Raw genomic sequence first — 26,226 nt, 5'->3', positions numbered from 1 at the left:
GAACACTTTACCATCAGCATGGTCTGTTTGTTGTTCACACCTACAATTAACTCAGATTTGAACTAGATGGTGAATACAGAAGACAACTTTTATCTGTCTTCAATACGGTATGAAACTCCAGTGATATTGATATGTATCAGATCAGTCGGATCAGCTGCAGCGCCCAATCAATAACTGATATCCAATAAGGGGGCTCTATAACATGTCCGGTTAAAGCAAGGATCAAGGAGTGAGGAAATGACAACTAAGAGACTTGAGATGCACGCTATATCTGCAGTCCTCGGCGTTCCGGTTTCCCTTTTTGAATGATGAATACAGACTACCGCTGCCTGCTGATAGGGAGAGTTATTTCCATTCACACAGGCGCAGGACGTACGTGGTAGTTGGCCGTTGGCTGTAGTCTTTGCGGTGTGTTTGAATGCAACCTTTTGGCCAAGACAGGCGAAGTGAGGTGACGCAACAGTCTGCCTTCGTCACCGCTAGTTCTTTGATGTTGGTTTGGTGTGTCTGGGCCTTAAGGCCTTAAGAGATGGTTTGCAGTATTCTTCATTTCATTGTTGATGCAAACTGTCTTCAGAACATAGAAAAATCCAGACATTGAGTTACAGGCAGAACTGTATCGTCTGGTGGGTCAAACATTGGCTTTCATTATTAACTTTATTTCAAATGATGACATTGTTATTTTTTAGATGATGTGGACAAAAAGTAATCATATATTGATATATGTAGTGACAGTAACGGACTGTCTGAGGGGCAGGGGCGAAATAAAGAAACCGGGCACCAGCTGCATGCAGTGATGACACCAGCGAGCAGAGAGTTTTTCTAGCATGTAGGGCAGTTAATATGCCACGTCATCGCGTCTTCTCAATTTTAAGGGCCAACCTAACCTGGAAGCTTGTTTTTCAGTCACGGACCCCTTACAAGATAAAGAATATACCAGCGGGGACCCCGTCATGTACTGTATGTCCCTTGGAATAATTTGATGTAGTGTATTTTTTACACTTCTATAGTCTTAGTTATGTGAAAGAACAACCCAAGAGAACTTTATTAGAAAGATATTAGAATGTGATATATGAACTATTTTAGATTTAAACATTTTAATATTAGTTGTTGAACTATGAAACCTTTTATAAAAAAAGAAAATGATCAATCCCTGCCCTAAAGGGCACTTTATCATGTTTTCTCCACTGGAAGGGCACCCTATGGCACTTCATCATGTTGTATCTACCATAGGGGCATCCAAGAGGGCACTGTTGCAGCATTTTTTCTTTTCGAACATGGGAGCACCAAGGGGGGCAGTTTCTCCCCCCCCCCCTTCCCCTCCTCCAAGTCAACATTGTGTAGTGATACGGTACATTTTCTTGACATTCAATTGAGAAAGCCACTGATATACAAAAAGCCTGTAAATCTGACAGCGGTCCTTGGTTTATAATATTGCCCACAGACTTAATAAAACCAGTGATATTAAAGATAAGGCAGCACAGCATATAGAAAACTCTCTAATGGTAGAAAATTTTTTTTCTCATCTCAAGTAAGATAATCATCATATGGCCCACTCCTGCTCTCATTTTTCTAATGGGCATTAAAACAAGTTTTAAACTGAAGTCAATGCAAGTTGTAGGCATCCTGATTAAGTTTCACATGAAAGATGATGTAGACACATTTGGCACTGCAATGCAGCTGCTTGTCATCACTGTTAACTGTTCTCCACCTCCTTTTTCCCAGGTTCCATGAAGATGTCAAGCTCTGACAGCTACTTCTATGCAGCCATTGTTGCAGTGCTCGCTGTGCATGTAGTTTTGGCTTTGTTTGTTTACGTGGCCTGGAATGAAGGCACGCCTAAAGGGAAGGGCAAAGACGATTAAGGCACGTCCTTATCAGCTCGTAAAAGACCGGAGGAGACGGACAGACACGGGCATGGATCCGCAGCCCCCCCCCAATCCTCCATCATGGGCTCCAGCACCATCTACCAACCAGACAGTTAGGGGATCTGGTTTGCGCTTAGGCTTTAACACAAGGTTAAAGCATGAATCTACTGTATTACTCCCCGGCACAGGGGAGTGGAGGCTGTTGGGTGTGTTTTTTCACCAGCCTCAGCAGGCCCACTTTATGACTTTTTGTTCTCGGAAAATGTGATTTTTGTTGACAGAGGATGGCCCCTTATTTTAAAGAGGCTTTGTTATAAGCTGCCATTTGGCTACGTGCTATAAGATCCTTCACAATTAAGATTTTGTCGTGTAGGAAAACATCTTTTGGATGATGCGTTCATCCACACGCACACACTTATACACACACACACACACCTACTCATACACTGTACGGGCTTGCAATATGTATGCATAAAGGATTCGACTCCAAAATGCTCTACATCCATTCTGTGAGTATTTGTGCTGCTGAATTGATCATTCTGTCCTCTAATTTCAGTTATTATCCGCCCACATTTGAAGATGACCCTTAACATCGATACAAACCCATAATGTGTTTAACTTTCATGCCGTATTTTGGAGCAAAATTTTCATGACGTCTTGTCTTTAAAATAATCAGACTTGTCTATTTCGTCCTTGTGTCTTTCGCTCTGTTTTAAAGTGTGTGTCTGTAATGTAGCTCAGTGGTATTTTGGAACTTTGAATTAGAAAATTATTGCAAGATCAATTTGTATTTAAAGGAATGATTTGTATATGAAGATGTCTGGTGATTTGAGGATGTTGTCGGTGTGATGCGGATGAGAATGTTGACTTGCTCAAATAAATTTGAAAAAATTAACTTTTCAGTTGTTTCACATATTTTCAAAGCCTTTGTGCGATTTTTGTTGATTCACTAAAACACTATGTAGATTTAGATTTTTTGGACATGTCAAATTTGTTATTGATAATCCCAATAATGAAAGCAAACTACATACAACTTTTTTTTGAAGGTTAGTGATGTCGTCAGACACTATCTATATAAAGTTAGCTAATATAACGTCACAATATTCATAGTGAGATCATGTTGTAATATCTGTGTCACGTTGTAAAGATCTTCAAGTTAGCTAGCCATAGAAGATGGTATTGTTGAATTAGAGAGAACTGGAGTTTCTTGTGAATTAGGAGGCCAGTCAGAGGCTGAATGGCCGCACGTTAGCCAGTTTACAGCTAACTTATGCTAACAATTTGGCTGTTTGGGCCGAATAAACAAACGACCCAGCGGTCACCGAACGATGCAAGGCAAAAATGAAAGATTATTGTGGGAGATACATGGTGTTTTATATTGCTTTTCTTATACTTTCTCTATTGTTATTGAGAAAATCAACGCCACCTGTGGATGAGCACTAAGCGGAAGCGACAAGCATATAGGCTTATATAGATGCTGCATTAGCTGCTTTATCCCATTGCTGCGATATGTCAACGTCGCTGCCATATTGGAGCTGGCAGGACTGGCCTGTAAAGAAATACAAGTGAACAGGAAGCTGCCATTTTTCTGGATAAAAAGCAATATGACGTCTACATTTCTCAACAGATTTCAATGAGCCGTTTTGATATTCTAGGAGTAGAAAAAAAAGAATCTCGGTAGTTAGGTTATAATGGCTGCTAGACGCTCAAAAGAGGAGTGTAATATCAACGTAAGGTTTAATGTCACATGAACTGATTTATGAAGTGAAATGGCCTCCACAAGGAAAATAGAGGACTACTTCTCAGACAGCGACCCTCGTCAAGCTTGGCAGGTAATAAAGAACATCACTAACTACAAGGGCAGCAACACCACGACTGATGATGCGGACACCTTGCTGACAGAGGAGCTTCTTTGCTCACTTTGAGGTAAACTGGCCAACCACAGTCACACTACACTCACCACACTCACTCAAACTCCAGCACCCACACACTCACACTGCGAGAAAACACCAGGTGAGATGTGTACTTGGGTCGGTGAACCCGAGGAAAGCTGCCGGTCCGGATGGGGTGCCTGGGAAAAGCATGTGCCTACCAGCTCTCGGGTCTTTACCAAGATCTTCAATCTTTCCCTAAGCCAAGTCACCATCCCACCCTGTATCCCATACTATACTATGACTTTTCTTTCGTGAAATTTTTCGACATACTATACTATGACTTTTTTCATGAAATTTTTCGACATACTATACTATGCCTTTTTTTTTACATACTATACTATGACTTTTTTTCATATAATTTAATAATTCTAAAAAAAATCATAGTATAGTATTTCGAAAAAAAAGTCAGAGTGTAGTATGTGGAAAAACGTCATAGAATAGTATGTCGTGAAAAAGTCCTAGTACATTATGTAAAAAAAAAACATGCTATATTATGATTTTCTTTCGACATACTATACTATGACATTTTTTGAGTTTTTTCTACATACTATACTATCACTTTTTTGGACATATACTATGAAATTTGGTTAACTTTTTTCGACATGCTATACTATGACTGTTTAAAAACTTTTTCAACATACTATACTGTGACTTTTTTACGACCTTTTTCGAATCTCAACTATGACTTTTTCTACATACTACACAATTACTTTTTTATGACTTCTTTCGACATCTTATCTTATGACTATATAATTAATATACTATAAAATGACTATTTACTTTTTCGGACATACTATACTATGACTTTTTTCATATTTTTTTTAAAATACTATACTAGGATTTTTGTATTACTTTTTCCGACATACTTTATTATGACTTTTTTAGAGAAACTATGCTATGACTTTTACAACTTTTTTTGATAAATTATACTATGACTTATGGCATACTATACGTGACATTTTTATAACTCTTTTCTGGCATACTATACTATGATATGTTTCATGACATTTTCATGCCATACTATGCTATGACGTTTTATGACAATATATCATGACATTTTTATGACATCTTTATGGCTATGACTTTTTCATGACCTTTTTTAAAAGGGAATACTATACTATGATATGTTTATGGCATTTTTATGGCATACTATATTATGACATTTTTGGAGAAGACGCTGTGATGGAATCTATGATGAATATTTTTTTATGTGGTCTGTGCACGACATAAACAAGCTCTGTCGCACAAGAGGCCTTCCCTTAACATATGTTGTGTAAACCACACCAATCCAAAATGTGACCACGTAAATGCAAAGTGTGTTTGTGTACTTTATTTATTTAGACTTTAAGCATAAGACATAATCTTTATGTTTATGCTAAGTCAAAATAGGAGATTCCATTGAAAACAAACAAAAAGTATTCTGAGGTAAGTATGCAGTCTTTGTGTAGCTCTCTTTTAGTCTCTTCTTTTCGTTTTTTTGTTTATCCCAGAAGCCAATTCCACTGTCACTGCAGCAACACGCCTGACATGCAATAAACAAATGCTACAGTAAAAATTATTAAAATTGATTACCTAATTCATCCTCTTTCAAAGCAGGATTCACATAAAGTCATTTTATTGTTCATTTCTTAAATTGATTACCCTGATTTTTCACAAGCCTGATAGAGGTTATGGAATATCAATCGAGTTTCCATGACATCACAGGCTTTCTCTCAAGGCTGCTGAGACAAAAGTTCATGAGCTACCTTATTGAGATAACTTCTGTTGTGATTTGACGCTATACAAATATAAATTGAAATTGAATTGAAATTGAATTGAAAAATTGAATTGAATTGAATTATTGACTTCTGCAGAGCTTTTCAGCTGTCACATGGTGGCAGCAAACAGTCAGCCTGTCCCACAGACAACACAATATGGAGGCCAAGACAAGAAATGACAGACACAGCTGAGCCATAATGACAGCAGCTGATTTCTGTTCTTGTCCCTCTTTGTTGTGTGAGTCTCTTTTCAACAGCACTCTAGCGTAGCTCACACACACTGTATTCTGCAGAGTTTGGTGTTTGAGCTATGCAGTCTGCATTAAGTTTAACAAGGCTGGTGTTGGTGATGAGGTGACAGGCCTGCAAGCAATCAGACTCATTCAGTCAGCAAACATCAGAAGCCTCGTTTTCCTTTTGGCTGATATTTCTGAAGCTTGCAGCAACACAAAGTTGCTGCAAGGACAGGCTTTGCTCCTGGCTCTTTGTCATTTATAACACATTAGCAGGTTGGGTGTATAGTGTGAGTGTGATGACAAACAGGCCAGAGAGCGCTGAACACTTATTTGAGTCAGGGATTAAATAAACACTACAACTTTTTGATGATTTTATTCTGTGTGTGCCAGAATGCATTCCACATTTAATACAGAAGCTTTGTATAAATATGTCCTAATTAGATTAGAACAGACTAGACAGATATATATATATAGGAGGAATACATCATAATAAATGTTCACTATCACAGTTATTCATCCGCATTACAGAAAAACTAAGGTGACTGCTGTGCCCAGCAGATGGCGTGCCCAGCAGACACAACCCTCAGATGAGCAGCATGTCAGTGTTTAAGTAAAAGTAAAGAGAGAGGGCAGTAGAGCACTGTGCTACAGCTGGTGGAAGATAATATGAATCATAGCACCACAGGGAACAAAAGAGAATAAAGTGATAGAATAACTCATCCGGACACATACAATGATATCCACCATTACACATAACCCAGGTGGCGCTTTATTCTGATAGTCTGTGCTGTTATTTCACATGGATCTCTGCTTAGGTGCTTTTGTGAAGATAATTACTGGCTTCAGCACTGAAGAAACAACTCTATTACTTATTTATCCTGAATATTAAATCTTTTATATAGTATATAAAGGTATAAACATACCGAATATATTATTGTGCAGATATTTATGAAGATGTGCAGAGTTTGAAAGTGTCCTCAGTATAGATCCTCTTGATTAGGCTATAGGCCTACTATAAAAGCGTTGCTGACAGTTTTAATTGTGCTTTGTGTAGGTGTTTTGCTATATTCAACTTTGTACTGTATATTGTACTTTTGTTTATATAAGATTATGCCACAATCTATTTTGTGCGTTAATTTAACTGAAAGGTAATTGGGGGTCTATCTAAACAGCCCCTCACCTCTAATGAGTATGGTAAGCTAAATAAGTTTCCCCTACACAATGAGTGAGTGACGTTAAGACCCTCGAAGCAATTTTATCTTCACTAGTTTTTAGGGACTGTACACAAATTATTAGGGGGGGAGGGTTGTATGTTTGTTGTTTTTGTTGTTGCTTTTCTTTCCTGAAGTGAGTAAGTAGTCCACATGTCCTATAGCAGCTCCAACCTTTACTTTATTCTGCATCTTGACAAAAAGCAGAACTTCTTTGAAATAAAATGTGTCCAAAAATGTAAATGTACCATATAAAGTGCCAGTGACAGCAGTTCATTCAATATACAGTATATTCAGTAAATAATGGCTGGAATAGTCCGTAAAAAGGATGCATCATTTTGTTATTTTTCACATAATTTTGTTAATTGCTAATTCCACTTCTATGTATGATTTGGTGGCTATGTGAAACTTATTTCAGATATTATGGTTTAAATTAGGTATCTTAAAGGAGCAGTGTGTAGGATTTGGTGACATCAAGTGGTAAGGTTGCAGATTGCAACCAACTGAATACCCCACCGCTCACCCCTCCCTTCCCAAGCGTGTCAAAGAACTACGTTGGCCTTTAGGTAACTTAAAAACATGAAAGGCTCTCAATAGAGCCAGTGTTTGGTTCGTCCGTTCCGGGCTACTGTAGAAACGTAGCAGAGAAACATAGCGGACTCCGTAAAGAGGACCCGCTCCCTATGTAGATATGAAGGGCTCATTCTAAGCTAACAAAAACACGACAATTCGGCAATAGTTTCAGGCGATTATACACTAATGAAAACATAGTTATGAATATTATATTCCATTTCTGAAAATAGACCTTTTTTGTGTCGACATCATGATTAGGCCTACATCACAGCGTTAGCTGGAGGCAAAACAAAAAAAAAGACTGGAGGCAAACACGAGCAGTGGGTTAAAGTTACACATCAAAAATGTCCTCTTGCGGAGTTGTTGGGTGCCAGAATCGAGCTACATTTGAGATAACAAACTGTGATTCGAGGCTCTAGCGAACTACATCGGAAAAATGTTTCAGAGATTGAGAGTGAATTATGCTAATATTTAGCTTTCTGCTAACCACAGTCGTGAGCCAATGGCTGCAGTTAGCAGAGGGCTAAACTATTAGCCACCAGACCATTAAGTTGTTAAATTTTACTCATTTAGAGACTTGCTAATAGCTAGCTACCTTGCTAAGTCCACCATGATACAGAAAACCATGATCCCCTTAAATCCTATACACTGGCCCTTTAAATTGATATATTAATGTAACTAATTTTACCTGTTCAATAGTGTTATATTACTTTATTGTACTATGTGGAGAGAGTGTTGCAATCTTTCTCTAAGTCAAGGGTTAAGATACAAAGAAAATGTTGATACCACTGATGAGAGCCTTGCCTCTTTTAAATGTTCAGCCCCTCTTCCCACACAAGTAATTTTTGTACAATCCCTCAGATAAACTGCACTGAGATCACCATTCTTGTATAGTCAAGAGTGTCAGAGGTGATCATGCTGCTATTAATTTCACTTGCAGAGCTACAAAATACAAAAGCCACCATTGATCAGAGTCATGGCAGTTTTATACAAAAAAACTACTACATGTCATCTAATGTTAACAAATCACAGACTTTTATTACGTCATTCAGCCAAACTAGAAACCTTTAGATTACAATGCTCTGATGCAACTACAATTTGAAATGCTGGCCTTACACTAAAAGGATTTCATTTCAAAGTGCTGGCTATCCATCTATACTCATAACTCATATCTATTCATCTGTCAACATTTCATAAACACATATATGTACCCTTTCCTCAAAGATGATCACTTTATTACATGTTAAGATGATGAACGTTCGAAAATATCTTTGGGTAACCCTCGTGTTTTATTCTCATTTGTAAAAGTAGATTTTTAGAATCTGAGACTATTCTGGTATACTTTCTGATTTATGGAGCCGTACATTACAAATAACACTCCTGGCTGTTTTGTCTGGGAGATCTGAAACACATTTTTTCTGGCACCACAACACACTAAAGTGAATAGTATGCCCAGACGACACTCAATCATATCTCAACACATCATTAAACTACAGCTGAAAGAGTCTTTTTTTTTTTTTTTTCAGAAACTGTATTCTTTCGTTTTTAATACAAGTTTAGTAAAAAAAAAAATTCTATTTGTTCTTCCCTTGACACATTAAGCATTGGTAGAAAATGATGAATGTACAAGTCAGAAGGCGTGAGACAGCTTCCTCGTCATGAAAATGCTATGTCATTAATTTCAAGGTTTCCATACCAGGGGTGCCTGCATGCCGTGCTTTCCCGTAAGATGAGCAAGATGTGCATATGTGGGATATGCAGACAGCACAGACTGGACATGTTTATTCCCGCTCAAGCACGTCAGTTTTGAACAGGTTGAAATGTTTGTGGGTGGATATTGATGACTCAAAGTACACCTGGCATAGTTTCTAATTTCAGAGATTTCAAAAAGATTCAGCTGCAGAGCTACTGTGTATAGAATATCACTAATATTATCGTTTCTACTCCTGAGCTGATCTTGATTTAGTTGTTTCAGAAATACAAAGTAACAGTTGCAACATGTGTTCCAGGGAAATGATCCCATTTTTCCTGATAAAGACATACAAATTATAAACAAACTGCTAACTTTGCAAATTTAAGACAGATTTATTACAAGCAGTTTTACAAATATGGTTGTCACCAAGTGCTTTACAGAACACAAACGGCACAAACACAGATAAACAAAACAATGTGCTTATAATTATGTACTTGCTGGCTGTCATAATAAAAAGAGGCAGTACAAATTAGGGAACTCCTGAGACCAGTGCAATTTCTTTTGAGGCGCGTCCTGGAATTAGGTACAGCGTTTCCAGGGTCCAATGTGTTGTCATGTATTGCACAACTCTTCACTTCAAGTCTAAGCAAGTGAACTATGCTAAATGGTGACCTCAAAACAGTTAAAGGAAGTTAAATTTAACTATTCGCCCTATCTGATTTCCTCAAATGAGGTCAGGCCAGCGCTGAACAAGTTTCTGCCCTGGATTCTGTTCCCAAAGATTGAGCAACTTTATATACAGAGGTGCAGGTTCATTCACATTCATGTAAAACCTGAGCAGATGTTGCTTTTAGTTTGATTCTCAGTGACAATAGTGAATAGTGGATACGAAAAATATGGCGTTGTCACAAATGGTGTATTGTATACCATTAATGCTACAGTCTAATGTGAAATCCAATTAAGTTTTTCAAAAGAAAAGCCAGCTATGGGACATTTCTCAGTGGAGCAGAGCTTCCTTGTAGAAGTCTAAATTCATTAGAAATGTAATAATTGACCCACATCCGTCTGTACACATTACTGTGCAGCTGCAGCTTCTCCGTGTGCCGTACAGTATGAATGCCACTCCCTTCCGAGTTGGAATGAGTCAAACCTGCGCCATCTTAAAGAGGGGAGTCAGTTCAGTGTGTATGAATGCTTCCAAACAACATACGATCCCCTCGCAGCAATTTAAGACGCCCTCAGAGAAACATAAACCTCCTCATATCTGCAGATCGTCTATTCTAGTCTTGTTGTTGCTGTGTTTGGCGCTGCGACCGGGCCTGGACTGCGTAGGTGACCCAGGGGCTGATCCTGCTCCCTTCTTTCCTTTCAGGTCACATTCCTCTGGATTGCTGCTGCTCCTTTCCACTTCTAAGTTGTCCTTATTCTGTTTGTAAGCCGCCTTGCTGTGGTAGGGGTGAAAGGACGAGTCCGTGCCCTCCGACAGAGGGGAGAGGTCGTAGCTGGGCACGGGCGGGTAGGCTGGCTGGACTTGGTGGAAATAGTCGCCATAACTCGGCGCGTACGGCACCGTGGCCTCGTTGGGCTCCTCGGGGAGATTCACAGGGGTCTGAACACCTCTCCTGAAGGTGATGCCCTGGCGACACTTGGTGAAGCCCAAGTGGTAGATCTCTATGAGGTTGAGGAGCAGAGACACGCTGGCAACTCCCAGCATGAAGATGATGAAGATAGTTTTCTCTGTGGGACGGGATATGTAGCAGTTTACCACATTGGGACATGGCGGTCTGTCACATTTGTACATGGGCTTCAGCTCAAAGCCGTACAAGAGGTATTGAGCCACGATGAAGCCCACCTCGAACAGGGTTTTAAAGACAACATTAAAGACGTATGTTCGCAAGAGCTCCCCGTGTAGGTGCACTCGTCCCCTTTCGTCCCTCTCCAGAGCCTTCCTTTTACTATTCACAATAAAGACCTCCTTTTCCGGATGGTTTGCAAGTTCCCTCTGCTTCGCCTTCTCTTTATGCTTGTCCTCCATCCGCACCAGGTGGAGGATGTGTCCCAGGTAGATCAACGTAGGCGTGGACACAAAGATGATCTGAAGCACCCAAAAGCGGACGTGGGAGATGGGGAAAGTGATGTCGTAGCACACGTTCTCACAACCGGGCTGCTTGGTGTCGCAGGTGAAGCCCGACAGCTCGTCGCTCCATACCTTCTCTGTCGCGGCGCTCAGGATCAGGATGCGGAAAATGAACAGGACGGTGAGCCACACCTTCCCCACTACAGTGGAGTGCTCCTGGGCTTTTTCTAGGAGCTTTCCCAGCAGGTTCCAGTCCCCCATGGCTGCGTGAGCTCAGATCTGGGACTGGAGGTTACAAAAACAGTCAAAAATAGATTATCAATTTGATTTGTAACTCCTGTAATAATATTAATCCAGTGGTTAGAGTAAGCTTCAGTGTTCCTGATGAGTACAAGTCCTCTAAAACGTCTTACCCAGTTTCAGCAGACCAAATGAGTCCCTAGGGAGCCAAGCTGCTAACTGAGTGTACAACCGGGGGGGCTCTGCTGCTGAGCAGGTAGTGGCCTTCTCCACGTGGACGCAGACAGGATTATATTTACTTTAGGAGGGTATATATTTGGCAAGTGCGGACAGGGGGGAAGGCACCTTCCAGTCATGATTCTGCAGCTCCCGGCCAGCAACACGATCCACGCACGAGGTGAAATCAAACACCGGACAGATGTGGTGGAAGTGCGAATTAGAAATAGTTGAGTAATGTCGGTACTGTCAGCTCCCGTAACACATTATGTTATAAATACATTCTACTTCTGATGGATGATACTGTACAGAAGCAGTACAGCACAGTCAGGGTATGCTGCTGTGAGGAAGAATGAATTCTGATAACTGGTGAAATGTGGCAGGTGAAGTGATGTTTAGGGAGCCACCATGAATAAATCTAGCCAACGGTAGACTGGGTTGCAATTTTTAACAAAACAATGCTTTCAATATTGAACCCCTCGGACTATTTAATCCCCCATCACAAAAGATATGATGCGCCCACACAAGACAGTCAACAGCCCTTGGCTCCAACATATAGTACCTTAAGTAAGCTGTCTAAACTTTAAACTCCTAAAAGTACTTCAATCCACTAAGGTTTAAGTTAACAAATAATCAGAGAGAAGTTTACTGGATAAACCCACCTTGTCAGCTTATGCATCCCCTGCGGTGAAGCCCTACACGTCTTCTGGGGTCCATGAGGCCGCCTGCTTCGCTGACAGGCCTCTGTGAAAAAGCTGATCTTCGGGCCCCCAGCAATGCCCTTGAATGGACAGGAAAAGTGAACTTCTGCTGGCCACAACCTCTGTTCCACACCGACAAACACACCGACTCTGTCTCCTGTCTTCAAATACAGCTAAGGCAGGAATCAGGATCCAGGCCTCGGGGTCTTCCGCTGACCACAACACAGACGTAACCTGCTGGACACACTCTGTCCGGCCTCAGACCCCCACCCCCACCCCTCCCCTCTGTGGTTAAATTTGGCACAGGGTACACACTCTAATGTAAACTATTAAAGCCCCTCTACTCGCTTGTTACAGTGAGTGACAGGGCAGCTGGCCAATGATGGTGTCCGCTAAGTCCGTCTGGCCACAAGTGGTCTAAATATAGCACGAGGGTCTCTCCTATCATGGGGGGCATGATTTGGAGATGAGTAGCCATTTGCATCCTCAAGTTACAAATCACAGTGACGGGAAGGAAAAAGTTGTGTTTCAACACATCAGTAATGAGATGAGCTCCAACTATATTAAAGTAAGTATTACAATGGAAAACACAGTTTATATAATTACTGAGGCTACTATGACAGATGTCATTATTTTACCCATTTAGTACAACTTTTTGAAAGACACTCAATTGTTGTATGTTTGCTAAATAACTTCAAATAACGTCAAATTATCAGACAGTTTATTTCTTTATATTACATAATGTACACATATAGTTTCAACCCATATTATATATTATCCGGATTGTTTACCTGGGTGTAAATTCATATATGTACATATAAGCATAAATGTCAACATCTGGGTTTTTGTATAGACCACAATGTGTATAACTTTGTAATAGAACAGTTGTATAAACAAATACCAGCGTCAGAGATACTGAATAATATTATGCAGGGTAATATTAAGGAAAGCAAGTGCAACTGTCTCCGTTAAAAAGTCGTCAACCTCAAACATTTTTCTGAAACCACAAAAAAGAAAGAAAAGACCACCTCAAACAGAAGCTACAATGAAGTGAGAAGGCAGTATTTACAGTTGAATACAAAGATATACAAAGACATATGTACAGTACTGGGAGTTTATTGAAATAAACTTTTGCTCTGTGCAACATTCTGACCACTATGTCGAGATAACATATTATTAAAGGGGACCTATTATGCTTTTTCCCCTTTCTTGTAGTGTGTTATATATTTTTTGTGCATGTAAAAGGTCTGCAAAGTTACACCCAAAGTCCAGGCCAAAGGGAGTTACTCTCCCCCACAGAAACACTGCTCCTGAACTGCCTGGAAAGCCTTGCTTGAAGTCCCGCCTTTTCTTCTGTAACGTGGTGATGTCACCAAGTAACACATTTTGCCTAGCGCCTAGTTTGGCACGCCCTCAAACAAAGCTATTTAGAGAGGAGCTGGAGCAGAGTCCAAAGAGTTTGGTTTGGCTGAGCAATCACAACAGTTGGCCAGCTGACCAATCAGAGCTGGGGGTTGGGGAGGAGTAGGTTTTCAGACAGAGGGTTAAAAGAGCTGCTGCAGGAAGGTCGGTATGAGAAAAATAAAGCGTTTTTTGAACATTAAAGCATGTAAACATGTTCTAGTAGAAACCCAAAATACAAGTATGCACCTGAAAATTAGCATAATAGGTCCTCTTTAATAGGTCAGTAGTAAAGATATGTTTGTTTTCCAATGAATTATTTTTTTTTTTGTCAATATCCAATGACAGTTGTCCACATCTGGACAGTATTTGAAATCTTTCTTTGGTTTTCTAGCACCAATTGTTATAATGTTTCCATAGCAGTACGCTAAGTTACATAATAGTTATAGCTGTCTGCACAAAGATTAGCAAAGTCAAATAACTAAAACTGTCTAATAAAATCTAAGCATACCGCTGTTGTCTTAAAGGGCTGTTACTGACATTTAACGGCATTTATTCACATAAATGCCCTTTTCTTTTTTCATCACCTAGCTTTGACTATGGAATTAAATTAAATATGGTACAAATGAACATGTTTGATGTAAATAAATAGTTCCCTTTCTATCCAGCATTTTAATCTCTACTATAATCTTTTCGCCTTTAAAGGACCATACCGGTGTTTTTGCACAAATTATCACTTTAACTTTATTAGATTCGTCATGTACATACAGGTACATAGATGAAATTTGACCTCTGCATTGTAACCCATCCTAAGCATTAGAAGCAGTGGGCTGCTGTAAAACGCCCAGGGAGCAACTTAGGGATCAGTGTCGCGCTCAAGGACACTTCAACAACAGTCAGACATATCAGATATTTAATATTAGAAATCATGCATACTTTTGTATTACTAAGCATATCCTAATGCGTATATATTTTTTTTAGTTTTCAGTGTTTTCATGCCTTCTGGACAGCTGCCCGTTTCCTTTTTTGTGTCAAAGCTACATTATTGTTGCGGGGATAAAGCAGCTGAAATGTGGCCGATCGGTGCATTCGTGTGCTGGTTAGAAACTGTCATCCAAGAATCGAGTAATTTCCCAAACATAAATAATGCCGAATAATAAATATTCCCTTTATCTTTTTAAAATCAACGTTTAATTGATGGGCATAATTTTCATACATCGTAGGGTGTAAATACAACTGTGTGGCAGCAACTGATGGTTTCTAATCAGTGTGCCAACCCGTCAAACCTGCAGGATTTTCAAACAAATCCAGTTTGAACCGTATTATCAATGACACAACTTTGACCAAAATGTATGAAGGTTTGATGCTCACAGAGGCATGGCTTCTTCAGCTCAAGATAATTTGCGCCCTGGCAAGTTGCTTCTCATACTGTATTCAAATTAAAACCACTGAAATGACAGTTGACGCCAATGTCAGCATGGTCTAAAATATGCACTGGTATGGTCCTTTAACCTTCACTACTGTCAAAAATCCAAATACACCAGTTCCAACAACAACTAACTAGTGTCAATAACACAGCAAAAAAAACAGATGAATCAATAAGCGATTGACTGAATCATAAATAAATGGTCTAAATGTGTATGTTGACGATCAAATATACAGAATGTGTGACATTAATGCAGAGCAACATGCTCTATGAACATGTGTGATTACTGTTGATTAGTTTAAAGAGAGGCAGAGTCTCAAAAAGCAGAACACCTTTCACCCTTCTCAGTCGGGCTCTTTTTGGTCACAGTGAACTTAGATTTGAGAGAATGGTCTGCTATCAGCTGATTGATTTCATTTTGCCTATATGAAGACAATCTTTGACTTATCCAATCTACTTTGGACTCTTCCTCAGAGCCTCGTAAGCACTGTTTACAGGCCCTGCATAAGAGGTATACCACCTCAGCCAGGTTGAGCAGCACACACACCCCGGACACCGCCAGCATGAACACAGTGAATATGGTCTTTTCTGTCGGCCTGGAGACAAAACAGTCCACCGTGTTGGGGCATGGGTACGAGTCACATTTCACCAAACGCACCATCTTAAAGCCGGGATAGATCAAGTAGAAGATGTAGAGAAAAGCCACCTCCAAGACGATTCTGAAGATGATACTGATCATGTATGTCCACCACAGAGCTCCGGTGATCTGGAACTTCTGGTTCTTGATGTGCTCCAGCTCCTTGGGGCTGCCGCGGCCTGTCCTCTTCAGGATCTTCTTGTCGATGTGGCGTCGGTGGGCCACATGCATGGCCACCAGCAGGGCGGGGGTGGAGACCAGGATGAGTTGGAGCGCCCACAGGCGGATGTGCGAGATGGGGAAGAACTGGTCGTAACAGACGCTGTTGCAGCCGGGCTGCTGGGTGTTGCAGACGAAGCCCGACTTCTCGTCGCCCCAAACGCTCTCAGCAGCAACCACCAGGACCAGGATACGGAAGATGAAAATGACGGAGAGCCAAACGCGTCCGATGCCGGTAGAGTGTCTGTTTACGCCGCTGATCACGGCATAAAAGGTCCCCCAGTTCATTTTCGACTCCAGGTCTAAAAAAAAATAATTACATTTTTTTAGTCCAGGTTACATGGATGAAAGCTAAGCTATATCTCTAGCTTAAGGTTATAACCAAAATCATAAATGTATAACAACATAAAGTAAGGGAGTATTATCAAAATGTCTAAAATAAACCAATTTCTTAAAAAACATGCACCATTTAGCCTCTTATATTGAACAAAACTCACATTTGTAGCAATGAATTTAAATAATTTAGTTATTATTGACGACCACAACAACTTGTAACAGTAGTTTTTAGAGGTTTACCAGGCTCAGCCAGCGGTGCAAGCGGCGTAAGCAGCGCCGGGTCCAAAGATGACCATCTTGAGGTGAGGCCTGAGCATCAAGCTGGCAGAGTGAGGAACAACAGAAAAGAATTGCCAAGTAGCAAGTTGTCCGTATAAAGGCAGGGCGTGATGGCCTACCGCCGCGCGCCGTCACAAGACGCAACAGGACGAAGCCAATTGCGAAACATTCGCAGAGCCACGTGATTCGCTCACCCTGTATTTATACTGTACTCCCAAACTGACCTACAGCCCAGTTGCAAACAGACAGACTGACAGACTGCCAGCATATTTCTCCAAGGAACAAGCAAGACATCCATCTCATTATGAGATTTTTTTTTTTTTAAGACAACTGAGAGAACTCTATTGTTTGGAAGAAAGGCTACAGACTTTTCCAGATTTACCTAATAAAAACTTGAAATGATCACACTTTGAAAGCAGATTCATTCAAATAATATTACCATAATGGGTAATAATAATTCAAACAACATGGTATTTGTCGAGTCGAGGCAATGGGGCATGTCAGCAATCACTCACATAACTCACTTCACACTGAAATGTTAGTATAAAACACAATTAAATAACAGAACATTTTACCTTCAGCTGTGGTGGTACACAAAAATGTGTACAAAAGACTAAAAGAATAAAATATTGTGTTTTTTAGCAAGCCAGAGGGCTGGATTGAGAACACCCTGCGTTCGGAAAATGCTAATCATTCCTCCGCCACTAGCCAGTGCCCTGCACCGTAGCAGTCATATGCTCTTATATAAACTATTTACATACAATGGCAGCCTTTATTGGGCTGCAACAAGACTCTTTAGAATTCGGATCAAACGCCTCGACTTCCGCCTACCCCGGGCAAAAGAAGGAATCTGTGTGGACACAAAAGGCCTCAGCCTGCCACATTATTTATTGTGCTTGGCAGGGCAGGGAAGTGAAGGAACTTTTTGACCTGAGGCACCGTCACTGCGAGCACAGAGACACCAACAGGTTTGCAGATTCATCCAGAAAATACATGTGCAAAACACTAATGTAGGAGAAAATGAAAGCCAGACTTAAATAAAAGATCATTTATACACAATGTAATTGAACCAGTCCTCACATTTGTTCAAGCCAATTTTTGCAACATAACCATGTAACCAATGTAAAAGCTACAATACTGTAAATTAAGCAAATATATTGTATTTATGAACAAGAAATTAATTTAACTTAGTTTTTTGCCAGGTGTTGTTCTTACTGATGTTTGTGCAGGGTAAACAATTATCTTGGCCTAAACTACTTTTAACCAATAATTAGTTTTGTATTAAATTTGCATCTATTGTTTTGATAATATCCTTTTGTGGGCACATGCCATATTTTATCATATTATACGCAAATTGGGCCAAATATCCAGTCATTTGGATTAAAGTTTACATCATAGTTATCTATCTTTAAGCATGTGAAATATATGGATTATAGATATAATTCCTTTCACCATTGTCAGCTGAGAATGCACATTTTGTTCTGGTCAAACTCCTCCCTATAACAGTAGAAACAATAATTTACAGTAGCAACAAACTGAATGCAAGTGAAAACACAATGTGGTCATTTGTCATGTACTATCAGATGACCTACAGCAGTTTACTGTGCCATGAGCTCTTCTGCGTCATTTATGACAAATGTAGTGGGAGGGTTCGGGTGGCCTGGTAATTCTTTGAATGAACTAAACCTCATTTATATTCCCTCGAGAGAAGAATACAGTCTACAATACAGAGACATGGAGCATACAGTCGTAGTTAACAGTTTTATTATGAAAGCAAAAGGTATACACGTACACTGAACATTCAAAATGATAGATGTGCCATTGTACAAGAACGCAATATTAACTAAGGCAACATGGCTCTAATAATGATTATCATGAAAGGAAAGTGATACATAAAAAATTAAATAACATTGATCTACTGTATGTGGCACACAGACAAATCAAGTATCACTTAAAGAGGGCAGGTAATCTAACTGAACTGGCACCGTCTAGTGGCAGCAATAATAACCAGGAGTTGAGACACACTTCCTCATTTTTAAGGAAATGCTAAAGTATAAAGTACATGGGGGAAATGTTCTACATAAAGCAACATGCACCAATGCAACATGCAATAAGGTATTCATGTCCCCATACATCATACATACATCAAAAATGTAAAAAATAAAAATAAAAAAAAGATGAACAAAATGTGTTAGACTCTCAAACAGAGAAATGAATGTAAAAAAAAAGAGCCAAAACAGAAATTTCTTGAGTTCCAATGATGCTATAGTGAACATTATCTTTACACTCACATTCACTAGACATAGTTTTGACTTTATCAACTGCAATGTAAGACATAAAAATACACCAGAAAGCTGATGCAAGCTACTTAATGTGTAGTAAAACAGTCAATTCCTTCAGTTTAAATGCAAAATGTTCATTTATATTACATTTTATATAAATATCCTTGATTTATCCTTGTACTGCAAATAGCCAGTCACAGCAGTTTGTCAATGTGTGAGCTGAAAGTCCACTGTATGTTCACTTATATACAGATGGTCAACCGAAACTGGATGATTTAGCTCTCATTTAAGAATAATTAAATGCCCGGTTCAATTCCCGGCTACATGTCAATCCCCTACTCTCTCTCCACTATTACTATCAAATAAAAAGGCATAAAATGCCCCCGCCCACAAAAAATAAACAAAAACGTATATATCTATATATATATATAGATATATACATATATATATAAAGAATCATTAAATGTCTCAGTGTTAACATTTGTGCTTCGTGTCAGGGGCTGCCATTTCTATTTCACATTTGACATTGGTTGGCTGTCAGACAAGCCAGACAAAATGACACCCACAAAACAACACATTCTCTGCTTTCTGAATTACTTCCTACTTCGAGTATAGCACGAGATGAGGTATTTCTCCCACTCCGAGTGCTGTTTCCTCATTTTAAGTTGAACTGTGCCTAAAAAGCAAAAACACAAGATTCGGAGTGAAAATGAGTGCTGCTCTGGGCATACACAGGCTATACTGCCACCTACTGTAGATGCACCATTTTTGGGTAAACAATATCCAAACTGTAGCTCGACTTACTTGTTTTCATGAGGCCGACGTTTTTCAGTTTGCTATGTTTTGCGTGTCCGTTCTGGGCCAGTCTCAAAGAGAGCGATGCACCCCTCCTGAGATGAAGATAATACCATTGTACAGTTGAGACATTGTGCAGTTGTTGGCCTTGAAACCGTACAGTATAAACACATTATAAGGTCAATATTAGCATATATATTCAGTCACTGTTCTACTTCTTAATGCAACGAGATATATCCTTTGTACAATGATAGCAGGTAAAATCAAACAAAGGGGCACACTTGGTGTTAATTCCAAATTTACAATTAACCGACTGTTTCATACTTAAGTACCTCATAGCTCCAAGCTTTCCTTTTTCCAAGAATAGCTCGACAGTAACTTTGGGCCCCTGTGGGTAAAGTCTGGCAAAGAGCGTTCTGTTGTGCACCATTGCTTTGAACCAGCCCACTGCCTCCTCAGACCAATCACTCCCATTTACAGGCGTCACCTCGGGGGGGAGGAAACAAACAAAAAATACCATGAACTGAGATAATTCATTTCCTTTATCTCTTCCCAATAGATAAGGCTGTGACTAATCATGTGGACAAATGCCAGTACTGTAACTGAGTCTACACTCTCACAGCAGAGCACAGTTATTAACCATTTCCATGTATGCAAATCCTGAGAGGGCTAATCGGTACGCCCGTCGCTGAAGATCTTAACGTGTTCATCAGTGAGATCTTTCTGTGTGGTACTCGGGCATGGGGAGTGACGGATTACATGGAACGGCGTTACGTAATTAGGATACCAAAAAAAATACCTGTATTCAGTATCATTATCAGAGTACCGATACGTTTAGTAAAAATGGGGATTATTTGCAGGTTTACAATTTTAAAATATTTTTTTAAAGAACGACATATAAATGGGCAGAAATATGTGTCACTAGAAACTGAATCATTTATATTTGAATTTGAATTGCTCAACTTTAATAATTGCATTAAAAAAAATTATTTGAATCACATATTTGAATTTGTATTGTTTAACTTGAAAAATTGCGTTGAAAAACTGAATCTGAATAGCATAATTTGAAATTGAATTATTAGTTGTGAAGTGAATTCCAACAAACTTGAAACTGATCATTATGAAACTGAATTCAGTTGATCTGAAACTGTATTTGATCCTCACTGAAAATTTTACTCTCTATACTTCCCCATTCAGTTCTCACAGTTCAAACTCAGTTTACTGAGACACATCCGGTCGTCGAGGAAGAGCAATCGAGTACAGATTAACAGAACTCTGGCCCGTGTAGCCTACGTTTTGATATTTCTTTTTTTTATTAAATCCGAAATCCAAAGTGGCAGAAAGGAAGGTCCGTCTCTGCGCAATATGACAGCTACAGTAGCTTGGAAAATAGCGGATGGTTTGCACACTTTCCAGTTCATCAAGATCCTGCTTTTTTAGAATTAAGAGAAACTCTTAAAATTTCTGGTCCAGCAAACATAATACAGGACAAACCGGGAAGATTGCATGGAGGTTAATTGAATCTAATTTATATGGGTACTGCTGCAAGTTAAAATTTGGCAACACTAATGTGTCAAATGACTTGAGTCCTTGGATGATGACAGCATTTTCACAGCTGGAAGGCAGAACTTGCACCGTATAGTGATGAAAAGTAACACAATGTTACATTACTTTAATACTGTGATACTAGGAATAGGTTACTCTACATTTTTTAACAGGTAATTAGTAATCGGATCGGAATACATATTTTAAGTAACCCTCCCAACCCTGGTGGAACTCTATAGATACATGTGAAAAATGATGTAGCCAAACATTATTAGTAGGGAATCACTCACATTTGCCAGTGCGACCTGTACAGCCTGGAGTGGCAGGACGGCCATTTCTGGGGTCAGCTCTTTGATGTTCAACAGTGACAGGCAGGCTGTGTCGCCGTGGTCCAGCTTCTTCACCTCCACCTTGATGGAGGTCTCGCTCCCAGCACCATCGGTGGCATTATTATCTGACATCAAGACAGGGAGCATGGCAAGGTTAAGCTAAACAATCCAGAAAGAAATTCCAAAGTGGCAACAGGCGAGCAAAGTGACACTGCTACCATCTAGAGGTATGCATTTGCAAAAACCATTCCAATACACAAAACTGGACCCACCTCCACTTACTCCACATATCTTCGTCACCTGAGCCCTGCACCATTGTTCTTGCTTAGGGAACCAACCCATTACTTTGGTTCCAATGTCTGGAATGCAGTTCTGCTCGGCATATGAACTACTGGCGTTCCAGCTGCTGCAAATGAGAAAAAATAATGACAACCAGAAACATGGTGGATTATTAAAAAAGAAAAAAAAAAAATCTACAAAGAAAGCAGTAATGAACAAAAAAAAAAAGGATAAGTGGCTGTATAGGTTCTGTTAATGTGATCAGGGAATCAGTGAGGGTTAAGAAAAGTTGAGAAAAAGCAGACAAGAGATTAGGATCCATGCTGAACGACTTACTCTGTGACGAGGGCCTGCAGCTTCGTGATGGAGTTTGCGTGTTGGATGTAGAAGTTTCCTGGGCTGATAATATGAGACACCACAACTTCAGTCTCTTCAAACCTCCGGTTTTGGAACTTAGGAATGGTAACGCCGTTGATCGCTGGCGTTTTTGCATCCACAAAATGGCTCACTTGTTCAGGTTCTGTGTACTGGAGAGCTTGGACGTTTAGATGGGAGTTTTCCACCTGAGCCGTGAGATTTTGGCAGTCTTCATTTTCCAAGGGGCTAGCTTCAGAGTCTCCATGTCCCACCTCTGTGAAGATGTCTCCAATATCCCACAATTCAGTCTTTGTTGCAATCACACAAGTGTAGGTCAGAGAGCCGCTTGATTCCACTCTTTTCACTCTGAAGACTGGGGCTTGGTTTTCAATGTCTGCACATAACGTTTTCGGAGCTAGCGCATTGATCAGATCATCCGTCGCAACGTGTCGGAGTTGGTAGCTTTGTGTCTTGATGGTAGGCCACTGTGGCAAACTTGAAGTGTGCATAATTTTACTCAACTCCATGACAGTGACCTCCAGTGCACCCATGTTTTTAGCTTTTGCTCTGAGGAAGTGAAGCAGCTGAGAGGATGTTTGTTTTTGGTGTTGCACCTGGACATCATCCTCCCATCCCCAGCTCATTAGTGGGGTTATTTTCATTGGTTTAGGGTTACTGATCTCTGGGAGTATAGCTTGTATGGGAGGTAGTAGTAGTGGTGGCCTCTCTGGGTTAATCTCGGGTCTCTCAATAGTCGCAGGTGGAAGAATCACAGCATCTGATGGGCGTTGCTCGTCAAAAACAACAGCATGTTCTGTTTCTTCAGCTTTTAAGTGAGAGGATGGGCTCGTAGCCGTAACAGCCCTGTTGTAGCTGGACGAGATGCTGCATAACACGTCATCCTGCTGGACCGCTGCAGGCTGGGAGATGAGGAAATGTTTCAACTGCTGGTGGGACAGCGTGGCCCCAAGCACCTGGACTGCTTTGGCTATGGAGCTCGCCATGAGCGAGCTCTGCAACATGGGCCCGAACTTGACAACATCGGACATTAGGATCCCTTTGTGTCTGAGTGGCTGGAGTTGATTTGTTCTTCTTCCATTTTTGACAATCAGCTGGACACAAACTTGTGGCTCTGTAAAGATGAGAAAAGCATAAAGAGAGAGTTAAATGAAGGTGCACTAAAAATCTTTTCCTAAATCCCACATTGAATAATTGAGTAATGCTTGTGGTAGATAATGCATTTATATTATATCAAGAAATGTGGTACATTTGTCTTACACATGGATATCATCTGGATTGATGATTAATTCACTTTTAAGACACATATCAATGTAATAATAAAATTATAAAATTGATTTACAGACATCAACATCCACTCTTACACCCCTAAATTCTGTCAACCATACGATTTATAACTGTAGACATCTATGGCACTCATCACTGTATTCTTTATTTAAAAGCAAGTTGGCCTTCTCTTTCCATTAGAGGAGACAAGCCTTTCTTTTTATTTATTTATTAAGTGTTTCTCCAAAAAAATGCTCTTATATCTGACATCACTTATTGGCTGGAGAGTAACACATAACACAGGACTGGCTAATGTTGCAGGATCCAAGAATTAACTCTGATCTGGGAAAGACTTCTTTTAGATTCTTTGCACCGTACATTTCTCATGAATTGCAGTGTAGTTAAAAGCTTGATACTCTGGTTCCCCATGGCTCAATGAAGAAATCTAGTCAAAATCCTGATTGATTTGAGCTGTGACTGTTTATAACTTGTTTTAATTTACTTATTATTGGATTATATTACTTTATATATATATATATATATATATATATATATTATATTACTGTAATTATCACAATTGATATTGTATATTTTAAATTGTTGTATGTGTTATTGATACAATTATGTACTCAGGTCTCTCTCGAAAATTAGATCTCAATGGGAGTTGCCTGATTAAATGTCACATTAGCAGCTATAATTGTAGGATTCAGTCTTGACTTACCAACTGTGAGGTCTTTTAATGAAGCTGAGAGCTTGTCGATGGCTTGACATGTTGTATCCAAAGCCTCAGCAACATCACTGAAGACACCAATGTTAGTGGGAAAGGATGAATTCAAGAAACCTTGAACCTCTCCATAGGCCTGAGGGGAAAAAATGAGACAAGCTGAAGTGAGCAGGTTTATTTAAAAATAACAATTAGTGCTGTGCTTATTAGTTGGATAGACAGAAAACTTAATCAATTAACAATTCAATAATTTACCAGAAATCTTGGGCTCTAAGAAACTGTGATGACTCCCTACTTTCTGACATATTATAGACTACAGATAAAGCTAATCAATTAATTGGAAAAGTATTAATCAATACTGAAAAATATGCTTTGATTGTAGCTCTGGCAACAATTACATGCTATTTTCCACAGTGCTTTGTTTCATTACACTTTTGCAATCTCAGCCAACTAGCCAAATTATTGGCTAGATTGTTGGAGGTGCCTCACCAAGCAAAGATATGTATACTAGGTATATATCCAGATAACTTTATCGTTAGCTCAAAACAGTTAATTTTAATTGACTTTGGACTCCTGCAGGCCAGGAGAATGATAGCTTTGTCTTGGAGAAAAATGGATTTACCTTCGATACATGTGTGGGTTTAGGGAGATGGCATCTTGTGTTGTACTGGAGAGATTTACATACATAACCAGAGGACAAGCAGCAGAATTTGAAAATGTTTGGAAACCTTTGTTGGGAGTTTCTTGGACTTCAAGGAAGCACAGTCAAATTGAAACTGCTGTGTGTTGTTGAGTGCTGTTGTTGAAATTGTTTTGTTTTGTTTTGTTCTTCTTCTTTGAGGTATTTATTTATTTTGTCTTATCTTTTATTTTCTTTGTTTTCTTTGTTAGATAAGTGAAATACATGAAATGTCATGTCTCTCTTTCTTTGGAATTCTGACTAAACATTTAATTGTATAATTTAATTATTAATATTGTTAGTCTGTCTGTACGTGTATATATGTTTATATGTCTATATGTAAAAATTCAATAAAAATATTGTTTAAAAAAACCTAGCCATATTATAATGCATCTGATTGGGCTTATAACATTAGCAAGGTTTGACCATGTGGCCTGTGAGCTAGCTAACGTTAGCTACATTCATTAATACAGATAGTGATAACCTGATACAATGTAAAGAAGTGAAACTGGTGTTGTTTTTATTACCTTGTTGGTGAGTTTGAGAAGTTCCTGTTCAAGTGTGTTTCGGGCATTCTCCAGCAGGAAGAGTTTGAAGGTTAGCTGTACTCTCTGGGTGATGATGGAGGAGTGGTGGACAGCCTGCTGCTGCTGAGGAGTCATGACGGACTGGAGGGACGGACTGGCGCCGGCGGGCTCTGAGCGCGCTCACTGCACTTCCGGTGGCTAATGTTAGCTAACTAGCTAGGTTACAAAATGTCAATGAAGTTGTTCACTATTACCAGTTTTGACGGCACTCTTTGTTCGCAGCGTTAAGGTCCTGGTTCATCTTCTTGTTGTCCTGGTGGATGATTTGTCGGTGAACCGTGTCCTGCTCTTTCTTCAGCCACCGACAGACAGCGAGGAGCTGCTGTCCGCCGTGTTGCTCAGTGATCGCAGCTATAGTAACGGTTACCTTGGTTATCGAATGTGACGCAGCGGTTGTGGTATAACTTTGATATTAGTGGTTGTCCTGCTCTTTCTTCAACTCATCTGCTTCTTCATTGGGTTTTGAAATCTGAGATTTCAAGAATAAAGTCACTAGTTTACGAGAAAAAAAGTCGTAGTATTATGAGAATAAAGTGAGAATATTATAAAGTAGTGATTTTA

General features: G+C 39.7%; 4 protein-coding genes across 8 annotated transcripts in view; 1 reads left to right on the top strand and 3 right to left on the bottom strand.

The window, feature by feature from the left end:
• Positions 1-2,763, top strand: part of vma21 (vacuolar ATPase assembly factor VMA21) — a 5,088-nt gene extending 2,325 nt beyond the window's left edge. The window contains exon 3 of the mRNA XM_037780099.1: positions 1,726-2,763. Within this exon, the coding sequence (XP_037636027.1) occupies positions 1,726-1,865 (140 nt within the window). The 3' untranslated portion in view covers positions 1,866-2,763. The remainder of the gene's footprint in view (positions 1-1,725) is intronic.
• The window catches only part of LOC119494922, a 27,652-nt gene extending 1,426 nt beyond the window's left edge, over positions 1-26,226 (bottom strand). The window contains exons 1-9 of the mRNA XM_037781152.1: positions 25,606-26,226; positions 24,397-24,535; positions 22,371-23,523; positions 22,028-22,161; positions 21,717-21,880; positions 20,214-20,368; positions 19,891-19,976; positions 19,426-19,762; positions 12,741-12,743 (exon numbers count right to left, since the gene is read on the bottom strand). Coding sequence (XP_037637080.1) covers positions 19,680-19,762; positions 19,891-19,976; positions 20,214-20,368; positions 21,717-21,880; positions 22,028-22,161; positions 22,371-23,523; positions 24,397-24,535; positions 25,606-25,740 — 2,049 coding nt within the window. The 5' untranslated portion in view covers positions 25,741-26,226 and the 3' untranslated portion in view covers positions 12,741-12,743; positions 19,426-19,679. The remainder of the gene's footprint in view (positions 1-12,740; positions 12,744-19,425; positions 19,763-19,890; positions 19,977-20,213; positions 20,369-21,716; positions 21,881-22,027; positions 22,162-22,370; positions 23,524-24,396; positions 24,536-25,605) is intronic.
• On the bottom strand, positions 9,129-12,793 carry LOC119494311 (gap junction alpha-3 protein-like). Of its 2 annotated transcripts, none has more exons than XM_037780093.1 (2): positions 12,468-12,793; positions 9,129-11,634 (listed from the first exon to the last, which is right to left on the bottom strand). In XM_037780093.1, exon 2 carries the CDS (start codon positions 11,608-11,610, stop codon positions 10,531-10,533), a length of 1,080 nt encoding a protein of 359 aa, XP_037636021.1. In that variant the 5' UTR covers positions 11,611-11,634; positions 12,468-12,793; the 3' UTR covers positions 9,129-10,530. The 2 variants fall into 2 exon arrangements, with proteins under 2 accessions (XP_037636021.1, XP_037636022.1); XM_037780094.1 differs by lacking the exon at positions 12,468-12,793 and adding an exon at positions 11,763-12,144.
• Positions 14,069-17,534, bottom strand: gjb1b (gap junction protein beta 1b). 4 transcript variants are annotated; one of them, XM_037780096.1, is made up of 3 exons: positions 17,380-17,532; positions 16,766-16,846; positions 14,069-16,491 (listed from the first exon to the last, which is right to left on the bottom strand). In XM_037780096.1, exon 3 carries the CDS (start codon positions 16,475-16,477, stop codon positions 15,650-15,652), a length of 828 nt encoding a protein of 275 aa, XP_037636024.1. In that variant the 5' UTR covers positions 16,478-16,491; positions 16,766-16,846; positions 17,380-17,532; the 3' UTR covers positions 14,069-15,649. The 4 variants fall into 4 exon arrangements, with proteins under 4 accessions (XP_037636024.1, XP_037636025.1, XP_037636026.1 ...); XM_037780097.1 differs by having other exon boundaries at positions 16,766-16,834; XM_037780098.1 differs by lacking the exon at positions 16,766-16,846 and having other exon boundaries at positions 17,380-17,534.

The sequence above is a fragment of the Sebastes umbrosus genome, chromosome 9 (genome assembly GCF_015220745.1).
Source record: "Sebastes umbrosus isolate fSebUmb1 chromosome 9, fSebUmb1.pri, whole genome shotgun sequence".
Classification (NCBI taxonomy): Eukaryota; Metazoa; Chordata; class Actinopteri; order Perciformes; family Sebastidae; genus Sebastes; species Sebastes umbrosus.
Note: the sequence above shows the minus strand (reverse complement) of the source record. Positions and strands in the feature narration are given on the sequence as shown.

Bases quoted from the DNA above. Each gene is read 5' to 3' on its own strand.
- LOC119494311 (XM_037780093.1), bottom strand. From the start codon at position 11,610: ATGGGGGACTGGAACCTGCTGGGAAAGCTCCTAGAAAAAGCCCAGGAG.
- gjb1b (XM_037780098.1), bottom strand. From the start codon at position 16,477: ATGAACTGGGGGACCTTTTATGCCGTGATCAGCGGCGTAAACAGACAC.